This window comes from Balaenoptera ricei, chromosome 11 (assembly GCF_028023285.1).
Source record: "Balaenoptera ricei isolate mBalRic1 chromosome 11, mBalRic1.hap2, whole genome shotgun sequence".
In the NCBI taxonomy this organism is placed as follows: Eukaryota; Metazoa; Chordata; class Mammalia; order Artiodactyla; family Balaenopteridae; genus Balaenoptera; species Balaenoptera ricei.
The window spans coordinates 24,300,865-24,318,203 of NC_082649.1; the positions used below are offsets into that span (position 1 = coordinate 24,300,865).

Here is a 17,339-nt window from a genome sequence, read left to right on the forward strand (position 1 = left end):
ACTTTTATTATATTTACTCTTCATAGTTCCCCAAGCCCTCCTTCCTGACCTACCAAGTTAATCTCTCCTAGCAGGACCCTCCTCCTCATCACACCTGGTGCCCCTTCGATCCCCTTGCCTGGGACCCACAGCTCCGTCAAACACCTGCCTTGCCAGAGAGCTGGGGCTGAGAGAATGCATCAGCAACAGACATCTAGAAAAGACCAAAGATTTAGAACAGGTGTTGTTTATGAGGCTGGGCTCCGGGTAGGTGCCTCTGGGCAGGTAGGGGCTAGAGCAGTGCCTGTAGGAATCAGGTTTGGGGAGGGGTCCGTGAAGGTGTTGGGCCCAAGGGGTGTGAGGTCTCTGTACAAGATCAGGTTCTTGGGCAGATCGCAGAAGTGTCTGTGCAGGTGTTTCCAGGGCCACGGTGATAGTGGAGGAGTCTTGGGTTGAAGGCTGGTGGAGGAGGTGGGCTCCCCAGGTGAAGCTGGCCACGAGGATGAGCGGGGTGATGAGGAGGAGGCTGGGGGGCCGATGCGGCGTGGTGGCCGCATTGCCCAGGTCCTGCTCACAGCAGTGGTGCTGAGGAGTGTAGGAGCGTGACCAGCAGGTGGCATGGCCCTGCAGAGAGCACTGGGTCCTTGGGAGGCAGGCTTTCCGCTCCTTGACCTCACTGTTCTATGGGGCAAAGAGGGGATGCTGAGGCAGGGGCAGGAAGGAGGCAAGGGCCATGAGGCCACAGGAAAGGCAGGACGGATGGCGGTGGGGAAGGCCTAGGGAGTCCTCCCTGAGGTACCAATACTGATGCCACAAACTTCATCATCCTGACACTCGGTAGGAACAGGGTAGCAGGGTTTGGCGAAGTTGCAGGTGTAACAGTGGAGCCATCTCCAGGCAGGGGAAGTGGCGAGACCTGTGGGGTCGGTGGAGATCAGGCACGGAGGAGAGGCAAACAGGACAGGTGAGAGGCTGAGCCCAGATTTGGGAATGAGATGCATAGACAGAGGTGATACACAAAGTGGGGAGAGAGGAGCAGTGAAATGGAGGGAAAAACAGAAGTAGAAAAAGAGACACAGAGAAGGGAGGGGGGATACTACAGGAAAAGAAAAAGATGCAGAGGCACGAGGGATACAGGGAGTGTGAGAGACGCACAGACATGAACAGAAGCCAAGAGAATCAGAGATGAACACAGAGAATGACACAAAAAGCCAGGGCGGGACGAGGAGGGGGTACCAGTGAAGAAGTTAAGCAGATGGTGCTAAGTCAGATGAGAAAATAGGAATTAACATTGACCAAGGGGCCCAGCAAAGAAACAGGAGGTGAGATAAGGGTCAGGGGAGACAGAGGCTTGTCAAAGATGCCACAGGAAAGAGACAGTTATTCTCAAATGCCTTTGAAAGGAAATTTTTCTTGTTCCACCTCATCAGGCTGTCCTGAGACCCTTCCCAGTAGCTTTTCTTTCCAAAACCCCTACAACTCCCTCCCTGGCATTTCACAGCACCCTCTCCGCCACCCCCCACCCCCAGACCTCAGGCTCCTCCACAAGCCCCTGCCAGCACCACCACCCCACCCTGCCCCCAGCCCCCAAGGATTCCCCAGCCCACCCTTACCCAGTGCCCCACCGAGGAACAGAATGCAGAGGAAGATGCTGGAGGTGCCCATGGCTGGACCCGGGGCTCAGGAGTCTGGGAGAATGTGATCTGCACACGGAGATCCTAGAGTTGGAGAGATGGAGCACCTGAGCGAGACAGGGAGGGAGCAGTAAACAAACACACCTAGGGAGTGAATCTGAGGGTGGGGCAGAAGCCGGACCAGATTCTGCAGCCTGACAGAGCAGGGACGCTGGCCTCACAGTTCTCACATCCTCCCTGCCTCCTACTAGAGCCTGCTCTTGCCTTGAGGGTGTTCTCCATTCCCGCAGCGTTTGCCTGTTACTCTTAGCTGCGTCTGTCGCTCCTGAATGGTGTCTGTCAGCGTCTGTCACTTTCCCTCCTACTCCTTTCCCTCCCTCCCCTTGTCTCAAGCTGTTCTTTGCTCTCTCATCTCCTTGTTATGTTTCTCTGTCTTTTGTCCTTCTGTGCATTTAAGTCTGTCAAGGTCACTCTCCTTGACCTTGAGCCCTGGCCCAGACCTGTTTGCAGCCCACATCTGTTGGCAAGTGGTGTTTGAGTGTGGACTCAACAATCCCCCACCCACCGGCCCACACAAAGCCCAGCTGCAGCTGCGTAAGGGAGGACGCCACCCAGCTTCCGATCCCTTTGATCCCCCCAAGCCTCAACATTCTTACCCCATAATTATCTCTCCCAGCCTTACTGCGTTAGAGGAAAGAGTTAATCATGGGTGCAGCCAGAGGGACGGATGTGTTTCCACTGGTGCAGGGATGAGGGTCAGAAAGACCAGGAAGGAAGGCAGCGATAAGATTTGGGAGTACGGGTGGTAGAGTCTGGAAGACGGGGGCTTAAGAGATTGGGGAGAAGAGCTGCACCTGGGGAATCAGGGCAGAAGTACTGGGAGTAAGAGGCAGACAGGGTGGGGGAGATGTGAGGCAGAGGAGACACAGGTATCCACTGAGCAGCAGTTTTCAAAACATTTATCTCAGGACCTCTTTACACGCAAAAATTACTGAAGACCCCAAAGAGCTTTTCTTATGTAAGTTATATCAATATTTGCTATATGAGAAATAGAAATAGAATAATAGGTTCATTTAAAAATAAAAAAACAATAAACCTATTACATGTTAACAAAACATAGTTTTGCGAAAAATAATTCCTTTCCCAACAGTACAGTGAGAAGAGTGGCATGGCTTCACCCTTTGGGGAATCTATTTAATGGTGGACTTAATAGAAGAAATAGAAGATGGCTGGGTTTTCACATCTGCTTCTGCATTCAACCTGTTGGGATTTGTTGTTTTGATTGAAGTATCTGAAGAAAATCTGACAGATATGTAGTTGGAAAAGGAAAACGGTGGAGGACCCTCTAAAAGGGCCTTAGGGACCCGCAGGAGGTCTGGGGCCACCGTTTTAGAATTGTTCCTGAGATGGAGGAGTTTGGGGATGCCAGAGGATGCTGAGAGCTCTTTCTCCTGTGGGGGCCCCTCCCTGTCCCCACTGCGGCCCCGGTGGCTGCTGGAGGAGTCTCTTTCCTCCCTTTTTATTGCCCTATAAAGCCCAAGGCAAGCACAACTGGAGAAAGCCTGCGCGCAGCAACGAAGACCCAATGCAGCCAAAAATAAATAAATAAAATAAATAAAAATTAAAAAAAAAAAAAGCCCAAGGCAAGGGGGATAAAAGCCTGGCAGAGCGGGGCCAGGGAGGCGGGTGGGCGGGAGGGAGAGGCGCTACAGACACAGGCAGACACAATGAACCCCCTGTTTGCTGGGATCCCGCTCAGCACCCTGCTGCGGGCTGCCTTGGGTAAGGAGGCAGCCAAGGCGCCTGTCACAAAGGCCCGTCGCCCTGTGCCAGCCGCCCCCCCCCCACCCAGTTCCAGCACCTCTTCTCTCCTGCCAGGAAACCGCAAGCGGTGCTATGACTGCGGTGGAGGCCCCAGCGGCTCCTGCAAAGAGACCGTGACCACTTGCGGCGAGGGCGAACGCTGCGGCTTCCTGGAGCGCAAACCCCAACCAGACCCGAGACAGACCAAGCCAACTGGAAACCGTGAGTTCTCCGTTTGTCCCCCTGCCTCCAGCCCCTACTACTTCAGTCCTTCTGGCTTCCAGAACCTTCCAGGCTCAGTCTGGCTCTGGGCAGATGGTGTCGCTGTCAGAGTGGAGCGGTCTGTAGCCCCTTCTGGCTCCTGGCACTGAGCCCCTGGAAGCCCGCTGTCTGCGCGGCCCCACCCCCTCCTTTTTACCCTCCAGAAAGAGTCTCATAGGCCCATTCACTCACAAATGGGTGAAAAGCTCCCTTGAAGGCAGGGACCAAAAGATTTGGCCAAACTTCAACTTGCAGGCATCAGCTAAGGACCAGGGAGTTATGTGTGTGTGTGTATTCTAATTTTTTTGTTTCTAAATAACTTTAGATTGACAGAAAAGTTAATTTTATTAGAAAAATAGTACAGATCAGTACTGTATAGCCTCACCCAGTTTCCTCTAATGTTAACATCTTATATAACCATAGTACAATTAGCAAAATCAGAAAATAACACCAGTACAGTACAACTAACTAACCCACAGACCTTACTCAATTTAGCCAGTTGTCCCACTGATGTCCTTTTTCTGATCCAGGACCCACACCAGGATCCTACATTGTCTTCTTAGTCGTCCCCCCTCTGGGACAGTTCTGAGTCTTCCTTTGATTCCATGATTCCATGATCTTGACATTTTTGAAGAGTCCTGATGAGTTATTTTATAGAACGTCCCGCAATTTGGATTTACCTGATATTTTCTCATGATTAGACTGAGGTCGTGAGCTTTTGGCAAGAAGTGATGTTGGTCCCTTTCAGTGCATCCCATCAGGGGTTCACAATGTCAGTGTGTTAACTGTGATCACTTGGTTTCAGGGAGGTGTTTTTTGAGGGGGCAGAGGATCCCTTTGGGCTCCTTGAAATCACATCTGCTCTGCCCCAGAAGGCAAGTCCTTAAGCCAGGAGTTCAACAGCCCAATCTCATTCTCTCTCTCAGCCTCAGTGACCTTGATTCATCACCATCCAGCCTGCGTGGCGGCCCATCATTGCAGTCGAGTGGAAACAGAGGTGGTGGGAGACGTCTTATATGACGCACAGGGACTGCTGCGTCTGCGACCTGTGCAACAGTGCTGTGGCGAGCACTGCAGCCCCCGCGTGCATCGTGGCTGCAGGGGTCACCGCCCTAGCCTGGCTCTTGTCAGGACTGTGGAGAGGGTAGTGGGAGTAGGGGAAGAGAAGGGAGCAAGGGAGCAAGGGAACAAAGGGGATATGAGGTGAGAAGATAAACACTCCTCTGTGAGCCATTAAAATCTATCGACCACTCTAGAGCTGACTGGAAAATTCCATCTTTTGTTGATGGGAGGGCTGAAGGAGTAATATGGGGGCAACCAGGCTCTAGTTTAGGGGTTATCAAGGATCAGTGGACTTAGTTACAATGGTGCACTCCTTAACCAACTAAACCCCAAAGGACAATGGAGAATCTGCCCTATGTGACACCTACATCCTGTTGCTAGGGAGAATCTTCCTTAGCAACAAGGATCACCGAGGGGAGCAGGCTCTGGGCTGAGTGGGGGCCACCAGGAATCAATGAGCCTCGTTGTCTGGGCTTGTTCCCCTTCCCCGCATTTGCAACTTGGCTCCCAGTATGACTATTTGGAATTGAGAAAGGAAATGTAAGCACTGTGATAGGAGGGTTGCTTGGTGCCCCACGTACTAGGCCAGGTGAGGCCTCTGAATCTAACCTGAGGGACTGAGGCCTGGAAAGAGGGTCCCAGGTCCCATCCCCATGCAACTCTCCTACCCTTTCTGGGGCGCCCTCAAGCCAGGCTGCACCTCCTTCTTGGCAGTACATCAGAGGTGTGGCCTAAATTTAAGATAAATATTGCTTCTCCAAACACTGGGCCCTGTACGCCAGCCCCCAGATACTGGAAGAGAGGATGGAAGCCTGCAAAACCTGTTTCTCCATCTGCCCCAGCCCAGCCTCTGAGAGAAACTCCCTGAAGGGTTCTTGGGTGAGTGTGAGGGCTGAGAGTGTTATTTCCTGGGAGGGTGCCTCTGACAATAGATCTTCTGATGCACAATTGATCATATACAGACATTTATTACTCAAAATGGAAAGGGGTGAGCATGGGGATGAGGTACGCATGGGAGCCAGGGTTTGGAGAATCAGCTCATAGAGTGAGGTCATCAGGTCCTTCCTGGGAGCCTTCACTGGGGACAGGACAGAAACCCCATTTCAGGCCCAGATTCCAATCCCTCCTCACATAGGGCACAGGGGAGTTCAGGAGGCAAAGTGGGGGGCCCTTCTAGGAGACAATGGAGGCTCTGGAGTGGTGTCGAGGGAAATGGAAAGAGACTCCAGAGAAGCAGAGTGGAGGGTGTGGGATGGAAGGATGGATCGGGAAACCACGGTCTAATTAAAGAAATATGAAGGGTCTGGAGAAATGCTTTTCTGAGCAAAAGGAAGCAGAGGATACGAAGACACAAGAAGAGAGGCTCAGGCTAAGGCAGGTGGGAGGAGGGGCAGCCATGGAGTGAGTCTCAGTGCAACAGCCAGAGGCCAAGGCCAGCCAAGGAGGTGAGGAGGACAAGGGCCAGGGCCGGGGTGGGCCGAGGGGCTGGGTTATTGCAGTTGTCCTTGTTGCAGCAGGTGGTGTTATAGGTCAGGCCTAGCTTGTGGTTGGTTTGGTTGAAGGCCTCCCGACAGGGCTCTTCTGGTGTGCCACATCGGAGGTTGGAGAAAACCCACATCTTCCCTGGGGTTAGGAGGGGGCAGTGGGGACAGTTCAGATGGGCACCTGGCATGCCTGTGTCCACCTCCCCACCCCATGCACCCCACCCAGGCTTCCTTCCTTCCCAACTCTGCCCCTGGCCCTGCCCTTCTGTATCTCTTCTCAGTCTAACCTTTCTCCTGCACTTCCTTACCCTGCCCCTCACCCCAGTCCTGGTCCTATCACTTGCTGCCCATGAGGCTTTGGACCTGTTACTGTCTCTTTTTGAGGCTGTTTTCTCAGTATAATAATAGCACCCACATCATAGGGTTGTCATGAGCATTAATTGAAACAATCCTTGTAAAGACATAGGATGGTGCCTGGCACATAATAATCCTTGGCCAAATATTATCATTGCTGTAATTCTCTGTTCCACCTCATCCCCAGCCATAGAGTCTCCCACTGGCCCCCTCTCCCCACTGAAGAAAGGAATGTTACCGAGGTACACATTTGTTGTCAGGCATTGCTGTCCTGGTTCCAGGTGGCAGGACTGCCGGTCCACACAGCCCAGCAAAGGGACCTTGTAGCAGGAGTGACAGCGAATGTCAGCTGGGAAGACACAAGTCGGGCTGAAGTGATGGAGTGTCTGACTCACCTGGGGATGAGCCCAGCTGGTGGGCAGGGTGGAGAAGAGCCAATCAAGTAGGTATTCTGACCTGTTTGGTCTGGTAGGGAAAGAGAGGGTGAGTGATGCAGAAAAAACGCAAGTGGGTGAGGGTGGAGTTGTTGCTCTGTGAATGGCCCACACCCTAAACATCTTCCTTCATTCCACCCCATCTGGAGATGAGTCAAGAGGGGCAGAGTTACCAACAATGGGGCTGGGGACAGATGAAATGTGAGAATACCACGGGGAAGGAATGGAGGTGGCGAGGGAGGAGATGAAGGAATTCAGAAGAGGTCACAGATGGAGTCTTGAAATAGGAAGAAATATTAAAAGTAAAAATCATGGTGGTTACAACACTTGCAGAAATGGCTTGGAACTTGAGGCCGGCAAGAAAGCCACCTGGGGCCAGATTAGCAATGTATTCTTCACCTCCTGGGGCCGCCAAGAGCATGGGAAGAGAAACCAGACTTGAACTGAATCCTCCCACCCCAGTGGCTCTCTGACAGAAAGGAAAAGTATCTGGGAGACAGATCATCAGAATCCATCCGAGCACTTTACCAAAATGGAGAGGATGGGTGCAGAAAGGCAGAAGGTGGCACCCCGAAAGTTTCTGCTGCATCCGATTCAAGGTTTGAGGGACGGAAGGGTTCAGTCCGTGGGTGGAGGAGCCTGGTGACTGCACCTCAGTGAAACCCACCTCACCCTGGGGGTGAGCAACCTTGGCATTCCCTCCCTAGAAGGCCGGGAAATCTCCCTGGTTCCCTGGGAGGTTCTGAGAGGTCACTGGAGCCTTCCAGAAAGCTTGTGTTCCTGGAGGTATGCACCTCAGGGAGGAGCAGGGGGGGATCTAGGAGAGGCCACTGCTCGAGGGACTGAGCACAAAGTCCCTGATGGAGTAGATGGGAGGATGGGTCACAAAAGAAGCCGCAGGCTGGATGCCTAGATTTCCGGGAGGACACCCTGGCTGAGTGCAGGTGGTGAGAGGAGAAAGCAGGTAAGCTGGATCCTGGAGAGTTCTGTATCAGAGTGGGGCTGGCAGTGGAGCTGGATATCAGAGTTTCCAAGGAGTGGGGACCAGGGGACCTGGAACCCTGGGCAGGTTAGAAGAGTGCGTCTTGGAGGTGGGGAAGAGTCTGAAGATGGAGACACGGGTCCTTGAGAAATAGAGCAAGGACCCTGTCGCAGCGGGGCACAGGAGAGCTGAGCCAGTTGGGTCTGGGGGCGCTTGGGATCTTGAGTAGTGGGTAGTGTAGGGCAGTGCCTGGGGCAGGGTGTAAAAGTCCTGACCAGGTGAACCAGGTCCTTGGGGCCCCCAGGTGCTCACCTGAGACCCAGCAGAGCAGAGAAGACAAGGTGAGCAGCAGAAGGCCTTTCATGGTGAGGATCCTGAGAATGGTAGCAACAGCAGCAGCCGACAGAGTAGAATTTCAGGGCTCCTGCTCTGGGATTTGAGTGGCCTTTTTGGAATTTATAACCACACCAGTCCCGCCCTCCCTGGCCTCTGGTGGCCCCTCCTTCCCCATTTAGGGAGGGGCTAAGCAGGACCCAGTGGGGCAGTAGGGATGGGGATGGGAGAGAGAGGTGGGGAGGGGGAGGGTAGGTGCACTAGTGGCCAACTCCATTTTGGTTCTTGGTTTCAGTCCAAGACACACCCTCCTGGCCCCCAGGAGTAACATCCCTGTCTGCCCAGTCCTCTGAAGAAGTATCACCAAAGGCCCCTGTGATGTTACAGTGGCTGTGGTGGTAGCAGTGTCTGCTGGTTCCTGGGAAATGGACAATGGGGTGTGGCCCAAGCTGACTGCAAAATTTTGGTCCCTGGGGGGCATTGGTAGGGGTATGTGGGCAGAAATTGAGCACCAAATTAATCTCAGTTCAGCCTCCACTTAGTTTTCCCAACCCCTCCTCAGCCACAGGATGGAGGGGTAGGATTTGTGATGTCACCAAGAGCTTCTGTGATGTCAAAGCAGCAGAGGCATGGGCTGGAGCTGCCTGTTAGGGAGGGGCTGCCTCAGGCCCCCTGAAGTTTCTCAGAACCTCATCCTGGCTCCACCTGGGCTTGGCCTGGCCTTGGTTGCTCCGGTGCAGTGAGGGCAGATGAAGTACTGGGTGTGGGGCTGTGCACCTACTCCAAAGCGCCTCCCTAATCAAAACCTGCCAACTTGGGCGGGCCACCTTGGGCCGGGAGGGACGGAGTGGGCACAGAGGGGTGAGGTAGCAGCTAAAATAAGAATAGAAATAGTAATAATGGCAAGCATATAGTGCTCCTATGTCTCTGCCATTGTTCTAGGCATTTACCGTGTATTACTTTATTTAGTTCTCACAATACTCTGCGAGGTAGGTGCTTTTATTCCCATTTTACAGATGAGCAAGCAGGCCCAGAGAAGTTAAGCGACTTGCGCACATCACGCAGCTAGTAGGTGGTGAAGTCGAGATTTGAATTCAGACAGCCAAGATCCAGAAATTGTGCTGCTCCCGGCAACTGCTACGCTTCAAGAGTTAAAGTCTGCGAAAGTGCTTGTGTAAAGGGCCCCAGCATGAATTCTAAGTGAGCATTGGTTGAGGGCTGTGAACCTGCCTGCAAGGATTCCCAGAGGGATGTGGGCAGCTGGTGGCCCCTCCCCCACCCCTTATCGGAGCCCCCAGACCTGCGGTCTCCCCCCTCCACCCCCCTCTGATTTCCCTCCGGTCTCCTTCGCTGATTCACTGGCCTCCTCTTCCCACCACATCGCAGCCATGGCCTTGGTTCTGCAGCTGCTGCCGCTGCTGCTGTGGAGGGCCCAGGGGAACCCCGGGGGTAAGCCATCCCAGGAAAGTCCCCAGGAAAGTCGGAATGGGCAAGGAAAGACTGAGGCAGGAGGAGGAGGCGACCCGGTGGAGGGGGGGGGGGGGGATGAGATGTGTATGGGAAGATCCAGGATGGCGGGAGGGTAGAGGAGAGGGAAAAGACGTAAGAGGGAGGGTCGTCTTGCTCTGTGGACTTGCCTTGACCACCGTCCCCCGCAACCCCACCCCCACCCCCCGCCTCCCCTAGCTTCACTGGACGGCCACCCCGGGGACCGGGTGAATCTCTCCTGCGTAGGGGTCTCGCAACCCACCCGCTGGGTCTGGGCACCTAGATTCCCGGCCTGCAAAGGCCTGTCCAAAGGACGCCGCGCGATCTTGTTGGCCTCACCGAGCGGGACCCCCACCGTGTCTCCCGTCCAGCCCTTTGCTGGCCGCCTACGTGCCCTGGACCTTGATATCCGGCGGCTGGAGCTGCTCCTGAGCGCGGGGGACTCGGGCACCTTTATCTGCAAGGGCCGCCAAGAGAACGAGAGCCGTACGGAGCTTCACGTGCTGGGGGACCGGGCCTACTGCAGAGCTCCGGGGCCTGCCCACGGTAGGTCTAGGCCTTCACACAAAGGGGACCTAACTCAGACACACGCCCCCGTCAGGGAGGGAAGCCTGGTCTGGGGGTTCCTGAGTGGGAGAGCTAGCTCTCTGTCCCCGCACCCTGACCTCGGCATCCACCGCTACCCCGCTTCCAACGTTCCCGCAGGGCCCGTGTATCCCCAGATTCTAATCCCGCTGCTGGGCGCTGGGCTGGTGCTGGGACTCGGAGTATTGGGCTGGGCCTGCTGGCTGCGCAGGTGAGCTCTAGGGGCGGGGCCTGGTTGAAAGGCTCTCGACCAGAGGCGGGAGGGGCAGGCCCAGAACTTTCGCGGGCCAAAGCTACATCGGGAACCCTCGGATGTGGTTCGGAGACGAATGGGGGAGGTCGGAACTTGGGGGCGAGGCCATGGGCTGATGGGTGGAGCCCTAGCTAAGGAAGCCAAGCTAGAGGCTGAGCTGGCTCCAAGTGTGGGCGGAACTATCTGTGCGGGTGGAACCTAGGTTGTTTTGCTGGTCAGAGCCGGCCTGTTGCTGGGTTGTTGTTGGCGCGTCCTGGGGCCCAGAACAAGCGAGACAAGATTAGTGGTTCTCAAAGACTCTTATCCATCTCTTACAGGCGCTCGCCCCTTCACCCGCCTCGACCACCCCCCAGATTTGGTGAGACTAACTCCACCCCATTTGCCTTCCCCGCACATTCCCCACCCAGTTCCTGAGTCTGAGCCCTTGCTGGGAGCAGACAAGTTGGTCACCTTCTCTCAATCCTTCAGCTCTGTCCCCCCCACATAGTTCCACTCGTGAAAGCGGAGCCCCAGAGGCCAGGAGAGGAGGAAGAGCCCAAGATTGCAGGGGACCTGGACCAGGAGCCGGTAAAGGCTTGGGGGTGGGATGGGGGCTGACCAGAATTCGTGAGTAAAGTGGACCAAGAAAGACAGAGGCTTGGATCCCCAAGGGAGTCAGACTTCTGAGACCCTCCTACCTTCCTCCCCACCTTTCAGAGCCTGCTCTACGCAGACCTGGATCATATGGCCCTCAGAAGATCCTGCCGACTGTCCCCAATGGTCCCTGCTGATTCCTCCACCACCTATGCGGTTGTAGTTCGAAAGGAAGCCCTTACTACCTCACAAGCTGGGGGCTCCCAGCTCTCCATAACACCCCTCCCCTTCTTGGCCCTTCACCTGGAAAAGGAAGGCACCATGGGATAGAAATGAGCACTAGACTGGGAGTCAGGAGACGGAGGATCCAGGCTATCTCTGCTGCTGATCTTGGTCCTTCCTTACCCCCATCTCTCACACAGCTTTCAGGTCTCCTTCACCACTGATGTCCTTTCTAAACCTGATCAAGCCCTGTCTCCTTATCTTAAGACATCAACAACTCCTAGATTTTTGCCCTATCTCTTCCCTTCTCTCCACAGTCAAGCTCTTTGAACCAAGGGCCTACACCTTTCTCTTCCATTTTTTTCTTCACTCCACTCCCACTGCTCACGTGCTCTCCATGAGATTGCCAGTGATGTCCTAATAACCACACCCACTAGACATTTATTAGCATTCATCTGGCTTGGCCTTTGATTGCTCTTATTTAAGCTCTGTTTTTCTTTAATGCTGTTGTCTTCCTTCTGGACTCCTCCTCCTTGCTCCCTACCCCTACAGTATTCTCCACCATTCCAGGTTTGTCTTTTTCTTTATCTGCCTTCTCCCTCTCCTGGGATGCTGTCATCCACAGCCAGTCCTCAGCCTTTTTCTCTGCAAGCAACATCCAGAACTCTCTCCAGTTCAGATCTCTGATATGAGATTTCCAAACTGTCCCTCAGACATCCCTGCCTGGCTGGCCCTAGGCATTCTGCACACAGCAGGTCCAAAACCCAACTCACTGTCATCTCCCAAGCCACTTACTTAATCCTTCCTCCTCTGCATTCTCTCTTGATCAAATCCATTGCCCAAGCCAGAAATGGAGAGTCATGTAGACCTCCTTCCTCTCACTCCCACGTGATAAACCAAGTCCTGTCTTTCAATTTTAATGTCACTGTCAAGTCCACACCCTTTTCACACTAGCACTGCCACCTGAATGTACTCTTTATTTCCTCCCTGGATTACCCATAGCCCCACCTCATCCTCCTGCCCTTGTTCTCCTCCCTGAAGCTAGAGATATTCTCCCCAAATGCTAACCTGCTCCTGACAGCCTATATTTCAGCAGTATTTCAGCTCTGGGCCCATGGGCCTCAGCTTTGGGTTCAAGGTGCTACAGTACTCTACTTACTCTCCAGGCTTATCTCTGTCACTCAGTGCCTAGAACAGGACAGCCTTAGAGGAATTCTCCCAGCCCCCAGATGTGCCTTTGCCCCGTGCAATTTCTTCTTCCTGGATTAACCTTTGCCTCCTCCCCACTATCTGCCTGGCTAATTCTTATTTATCCTTAGGACTCTGTTCAAGTGTAGCCTTTTCTGGGAAGCTATTTCTGACCCACTTTGCCCACCCCTGCATACACTCTGATGCCCTAGGGAGCCCCCTTATTTTTCTCATAGCAACAGCCTCCTGTGAATTGTTCCATTACAACCTGTATTTCAATTTATAAGAAATTTTCATGTACTGTGAGTCCCCTGATATCAGGAGACTGACCCTTTTTATATCACCGCTAAGCCTCAGTAAATGAGTGAAAATGAATATCCCTGGAAATGTCATTTCCTCCTATCAACTAGGGATGGGCTGTTGATCTCCCAGTCTCTGAATCATCTGACATTTAGATAAATTCAGTGAGTGATTCACCCATATTTTTTCTCTGCCCTGTACATGCTCCCCATTATAGAAATTCTGTCCTGTCCATCTTGTGCCCAAGCAGCTATGACAGGGCTGGACAATAAGTCAGTGAGCGCTGAATGAGGGTTTGATGAATGAAGGAGGCCTCCTTCCCAGCACTGACCCCAACCTCAGGTTTCAGCCCTGCCCTTGACCCTCTGCCCCAGTAAGACACCAGTCGCAGCCCAGTCGCAGCCCAGTCTAAAAGGTCAGTTCTATTTTATTAGTTCTTGGGGAGAGGACTCACCCAGTGACCTCTATCCTTTTTCTCACTCTATGCCCTCCCCCTACCTTGGGGCCATCTCCCCACTACTACTATTCACTGTCCTCTATCTAACCTTCCTTCCCCTTCTACTCCTATGCCACCCTGCCCCTGGTCAGCCAGGACCCCAAGGCCAGGCTTTCAGCTGTGGGGGCGTGTGCTGAGCACCAGGCAGAGGGAGCTGAGCCCAGCGCCTGCCTTCTCCAGTTCCGAGCAGGACACAGGTACCAGGGTGACGTCTGAGAGCTTCTGCAGTGCCTGCAGGGAGGACAGTGTGTGGGGAGAAGGGAGTAAGACCCCAAGGCCCACAGCCAGGACCCCATTTCAGCCAGCTAGAGTGGCCCCACCCAGGCTTCTAGAAAAGGTACCCCTTCTTCCTCCCACTAGGGAGGCCTGAGCCCCATTTCTCTGGTTGGTGGTGGTGGTGGAGCTCCTGCCTTCTCTCACCTCCTGGCTGTTGGGCAGGTCCCCGCCTCCACGGTGCAGGAGGAAAGGGGGCATACCAGGCAGCCCAGGACGCAGAAAGAGACAGTCAGCTGCTGCATCATCTGGGAGGGTCAGGGAGGCATAGGGGTGATCCGTCAACACTGCCATTGCCTGGGGGAGAGGAGAGAGGAAGCATGCAAGGCTCAGAGCCTCTCCACAACTGAGTCCGGCTGCCCTACCACCGCTAAGCGCTGGGGACAGAGTTACATTATTGTGGAATAATAATGACAGCAATCACATAGAACTTAGTATGTGTCAGGCATTAAGCGCTTTAATTAACTTGTCTAATTTCCACCTCGGACTCACACGCAGTTCTTTCCATCTGCTACCCACTTCTCCCCTACTTCAGACCCCACGGGTCGGTCCTATCCATCCTTCAAGACACAGCTTGGGTGCCCTTTAGGGAGTTTCTTGAAACTCGGGAAAACGATGTTAATTGCCCCTGTTCCTCGGTGTTCCAGCTGTCTGTCCCGTTTATAGTAACTTCTTGTTTTCACACGTGTTTTCACATAGATGGACAGCTCCATGAGGGTAGGGGTTGGAGTTAATTCTCAGAGCCTCCCAACTCCCCGCCTCCCAGGCCCGGAGCCACGCCCACTTTGTTGGCCGCGCCCCAACCTGCCCCACCCCAGCCCCGCCCCTTCTCACCCTGACAGCTTTTTGGGCAGCCTCACTGCTACCCGCCACCACAGTGCGGGGTCCCCCCATGCCGCAGAGGCCACGCAGGTGGGAGGGGCTCGAGACCGGCACCGTGGAGACGGCAAAGTCCTAAGGGGACCAAGGGAAAGTATTCAGGGACGCGGGAAGGGTGACAGGATACCCTCAAACACAGGCTGCTCTCAGCCTCTTCCTCCTCAGCGCGGCCCGCCCCGGTCCCTCCGACCCCCATCCGCTCTCTGCTCCCCCCACCCAAGGCTGGTCCCGCTCCTCACCCGGAACGTGTCCGCCACGATCTCAGCTCCTCGGTGATTAGTCCACTTGGAGAGGCCTACGAAAAACTCCCGGCCTGAGCCCAGGGAGGCCGTCGAGGTATGAGGCGGGAGTGGGTTGGAAGCAAGGCCCGAGATGGCCCAGTCTCCCAAAGTCTGCTTCCCTGTGCCAAGCCCCAGGGTGCAAGCACCCCAGCCTCACCGGTGAAGAGAACATCAGTGCCATCCAGCGTCGCGTTCTCGTCCCCCATCTCCACAATTCGGAGTCCCAGGTCCTGGAGGGCTTTGCGGACGCCATCGACCTTAGGGCAGGAGAAGAGGGCGCGAAGCGGAGACATTCCCACCCCCATTCTTCCCTTAAGCCCCAGACGTCCAGATCCTCCCTTCCCCCTACCCCACCCGTGCCCAGGCGCTCACCTCCGGCCTGCGGGCGGGGCTCCAGGGCCGCGTGATTAGGGCCGTATCCCCTTGGATCACAGCGGTGTCACCAAGCAGCGGTCCCAGCGGCAGCGACTCTTCAGGAGGCAGTTCTAATAGCTGCAGCCCCAATCGCTGCCTCAGTTTACCCCCCAGCACCCCATGCTCCCTCTGAGCTTTGGCTAGGTCCAGAGCCGGGAGGCCAGCCCCCGCACCCTCTCCCGACGCCAGGCTCTCCGGGACCCCCCGGATCAGGGCATGGGAACAGCGGCCCAGCCCCTCCCCTGGCGTCCCCATCCCATCCACACAGACGCCCCCTCTGGCTGCGCTGATTTCTTAGTTGTCTCTTTTTTACTTCACCTGTCTGGGAGAAGAAACAGAACGGGGGTAGGCAGAGAGAGAGACATGCAGAGAAGGGCATAGGGGGATGGTTAAAAGCGCCCGGGTCTTCCTCCTGCTATCTCCGGGCGCCCCTCCCACTCCGCCCCACCCCCTCCAGACCTTCCTCTCCTGCTGACCCCACTCCACCCCGCATCCTCGCCGGTCTGCTGCTTTAGGGGGAGTCCGAGGAACGAGATCGGGATCCCTAGTCTCCAAAACACCTGTTGCCCCTGCTCGGGGGCTTCGAGAGGTCCCTGCCGGGCGCCCCTCTTGGCAGCCGCTAGGATGCGCTCACTCCCAAAAAATGCAGCGGCCCCGCCCCCTTAACCCTCTGCTGCTCGCTGCCTTAGGGACCCGAAGTGCGGCGAGGAACCCACAAGGGTTATGGGACAGGAGGAGACAGCTGGGGAGAGAGTCAGGACCTGGGTGATGAAAGTCCTGGGTGTCCGAACGAGAAAGGGAGAGAGGGACAAGGAGGGAGGAATTAGAGCCTAAGGAGTTAAACATCCTCTCCACCCTGGCCGGTCACTCCGTTCCTAGCGCGACCCAGTGTAAACCAGACTGAGTCCCGGAGGACTGGGAGAGGTCTAAAACGAAATCCGAGGGGCGGGGAAACGGGGGGGCGTGGTTCTGGGGAGCAGGCACCGCTCCGGGCGCCAGGACCGGGTCCCCCAGTCTCCCGATCCATCTTCCCCAAAGTCCACCCCGACTCAGCTCCGCACCCAAATGTCGACCCTCTGCACTGTCCGACGCAAGCACGGGCCCAGCACCCCCAAACTCCGGCCCACACACGGTCCGAGGAACACCTCCCACCAGACTCACCTCCTGCGGCCACCCCCACTCTTGCAGCTCTGTGTTCTTGGCTGGGGCCCCACCCCCCTGAGGACAGAGTTGGTGAAGAAGAGAGTCGTAGTCTTCAAGCCTCGGGGATTGCAGCTTTGGCTTTGAGGGGTCCCCGGGTAGGCGCGCTCAAGTACTACAGTGGGTCGGGGGCGCGACGGTCTGGCGGCTTCGGGGCATTGTCTAAGCGGGACGGGGCGGGGCTCCTCGATGTCACGCCCATTCCGCCCTGCTTTGCCGCGCCCGCTCCACCCCGACTGCGCCCCCCTTCTCGGAATTCGGCCCCGCCCCATGAGCTCTGCCCAGACCCACCCAGATCTGGTCGGCTCTGGCAGCTGGGCTGCAAGTGCGACATGGAGCACAAAACAGCGCTATGGTGGACCCGCTCTAAAAATGGCAGCCCGGTCACAAGCACCCCTCTTCTAAATTCCTGGTTTCTGCCAGGAGTTCAAGGTCATTGACCCACTCTTCATTCCGTGTTACTCACACTCCAAGCCCCCTTTGTGTAAAAACACTAGATTTTCTTTTTTTTTTCCCTTTAAAATTATTTATTTATTTTTGGCTGCGTTGGGTCTTCATTGCTAGGCGCGGGCTTTCTCTAGTTGCGGAGCGGGGGCTGCTATTCCTCGTTGCGGTGCGCGGGCTTCTCATTGCGGTGGCTTCTTTTGTTGCGGGAGCACGGGCTCTAGGCGCGCGGGCTTCAGGAGTTTTTGCACCCGGGCTCACAGGCTCTAGAGCACAGGCTCAGTAGTTGTGGCACACAGGCTTAGTTGCTCCGCGGCATGTGGGATCTTCCCAGACCAAGGCTCGAACCCATGTCCCCTGCATTGCCAGGTGGATTCTTAACCACTGTGCCACCAGGGAAGTCCCAAAGCACTAGAC

General features: G+C 55.3%; 5 protein-coding genes and 1 long non-coding RNA gene across 16 annotated transcripts; 3 read left to right on the top strand and 3 right to left on the bottom strand.

The window, feature by feature from the left end:
* Positions 1-266: 266 nt before the first annotated feature.
* Positions 267-3,755, bottom strand: LOC132374563 (lymphocyte antigen 6G6e-like). Its single transcript, XM_059938385.1, is given in 5 exon segments — positions 267-375; positions 378-662; positions 770-895; positions 1,593-1,720; positions 3,475-3,755. Coding segments are annotated over 4 exon segments (483 nt in total). The 5' UTR covers positions 1,645-1,720; positions 3,475-3,755; the 3' UTR covers positions 267-355.
* Positions 3,341-5,004, top strand: LY6G6D (lymphocyte antigen 6 family member G6D). The gene is given in 3 exon segments (XM_059938376.1): positions 3,341-3,638; positions 4,604-4,688; positions 4,690-5,004. Coding segments are annotated over 3 exon segments (519 nt in total). The 3' UTR covers positions 4,826-5,004.
* Positions 4,950-10,586, bottom strand: LY6G6C (lymphocyte antigen 6 family member G6C). Of its 7 annotated transcripts, none has more exons than XM_059938377.1 (4): positions 10,480-10,586; positions 8,306-8,367; positions 6,816-6,926; positions 4,950-6,362 (listed from the first exon to the last, which is right to left on the bottom strand). In XM_059938377.1, exons 1-4 carry the CDS (start codon positions 10,485-10,487, stop codon positions 6,148-6,150), a joined length of 396 nt encoding a protein of 131 aa, XP_059794360.1. In that variant the 5' UTR covers positions 10,488-10,586; the 3' UTR covers positions 4,950-6,147. The 7 variants fall into 7 exon arrangements, with proteins under 7 accessions (XP_059794360.1, XP_059794364.1, XP_059794367.1 ...); XM_059938381.1 differs by having other exon boundaries at positions 8,306-8,422; XM_059938384.1 differs by having other exon boundaries at positions 8,306-8,417; positions 10,170-10,586.
* LOC132374564 (uncharacterized) lies at positions 5,028-8,102 on the top strand. Its single transcript, XR_009505685.1, has 3 exons — positions 5,028-5,618; positions 6,838-7,019; positions 7,345-8,102. It is a non-coding gene; the product is annotated as an uncharacterized LOC132374564 (long non-coding RNA).
* Positions 8,571-14,157, top strand: MPIG6B (megakaryocyte and platelet inhibitory receptor G6b). Of its 3 annotated transcripts, none has more exons than XM_059938368.1 (6): positions 8,571-9,775; positions 10,013-10,360; positions 10,520-10,610; positions 10,970-11,010; positions 11,140-11,219; positions 11,349-14,157. In XM_059938368.1, the coding sequence occupies exons 1-6, from the start codon at positions 9,577-9,579 to the stop codon at positions 11,553-11,555; spliced, it is 966 nt and encodes a 321-aa protein (XP_059794351.1). In that variant the 5' UTR covers positions 8,571-9,576; the 3' UTR covers positions 11,556-14,157. The 3 variants fall into 3 exon arrangements, with proteins under 3 accessions (XP_059794351.1, XP_059794353.1, XP_059794352.1); XM_059938370.1 differs by having other exon boundaries at positions 11,121-11,219; positions 11,349-11,519; XM_059938369.1 differs by lacking the exon at positions 10,520-10,610 and having other exon boundaries at positions 11,121-11,219.
* Positions 13,339-16,662, bottom strand: DDAH2 (DDAH family member 2, ADMA-independent). Of its 3 annotated transcripts, none has more exons than XM_059938375.1 (7): positions 16,440-16,662; positions 15,237-15,596; positions 15,022-15,121; positions 14,823-14,896; positions 14,539-14,658; positions 13,852-14,001; positions 13,339-13,662 (listed from the first exon to the last, which is right to left on the bottom strand). In XM_059938375.1, the coding sequence occupies exons 2-7, from the start codon at positions 15,531-15,533 to the stop codon at positions 13,546-13,548; spliced, it is 858 nt and encodes a 285-aa protein (XP_059794358.1). In that variant the 5' UTR covers positions 15,534-15,596; positions 16,440-16,662; the 3' UTR covers positions 13,339-13,545. The 3 variants fall into 3 exon arrangements, with proteins under 3 accessions (XP_059794358.1, XP_059794355.1, XP_059794357.1); XM_059938372.1 differs by having other exon boundaries at positions 15,237-15,600; XM_059938374.1 differs by lacking the exon at positions 16,440-16,662 and adding an exon at positions 15,738-15,902 and having other exon boundaries at positions 15,237-15,600.
* Between the last annotated feature and the right edge of the window lie 677 nt (positions 16,663-17,339).

Bases quoted from the DNA above. Each gene is read 5' to 3' on its own strand.
- MPIG6B (XM_059938368.1), top strand. From the start codon at position 9,577: ATGTGGGCAGCTGGTGGCCCCTCCCCCACCCCTTATCGGAGCCCCCAG. The intron at 10,361-10,519 runs GTAGGTCTAGGC...ACGTTCCCGCAG, and splicing joins AGCTCCGGGGCCTGCCCACG to GGCCCGTGTATCCCCAGATT. The intron at 11,220-11,348 runs GTAAAGGCTTGG...CCCACCTTTCAG, and splicing joins GGGACCTGGACCAGGAGCCG to AGCCTGCTCTACGCAGACCT.
- LY6G6C (XM_059938377.1), bottom strand. The intron at 6,927-8,305 runs GTGAGCACCTGG...GTGTCTTCCCAG, and splicing joins TCTGCTCTGCTGGGTCTCAG to CTGACATTCGCTGTCACTCC. The intron at 6,363-6,815 runs GTAACATTCCTT...TCCTAACCCCAG, and splicing joins GACAACAAATGTGTACCTCG to GGAAGATGTGGGTTTTCTCC.
- DDAH2 (XM_059938375.1), bottom strand. From the start codon at position 15,533: ATGGGGACGCCAGGGGAGGGGCTGGGCCGCTGTTCCCATGCCCTGATC. The intron at 15,122-15,236 runs GTGAGCGCCTGG...TCCTGCCCTAAG, and splicing joins GCCCCGCCCGCAGGCCGGAG to GTCGATGGCGTCCGCAAAGC. The intron at 14,002-14,538 runs GTGAGAAGGGGC...CCTCTCCCCCAG, and splicing joins CTGCCCAAAAAGCTGTCAGG to GCAATGGCAGTGTTGACGGA.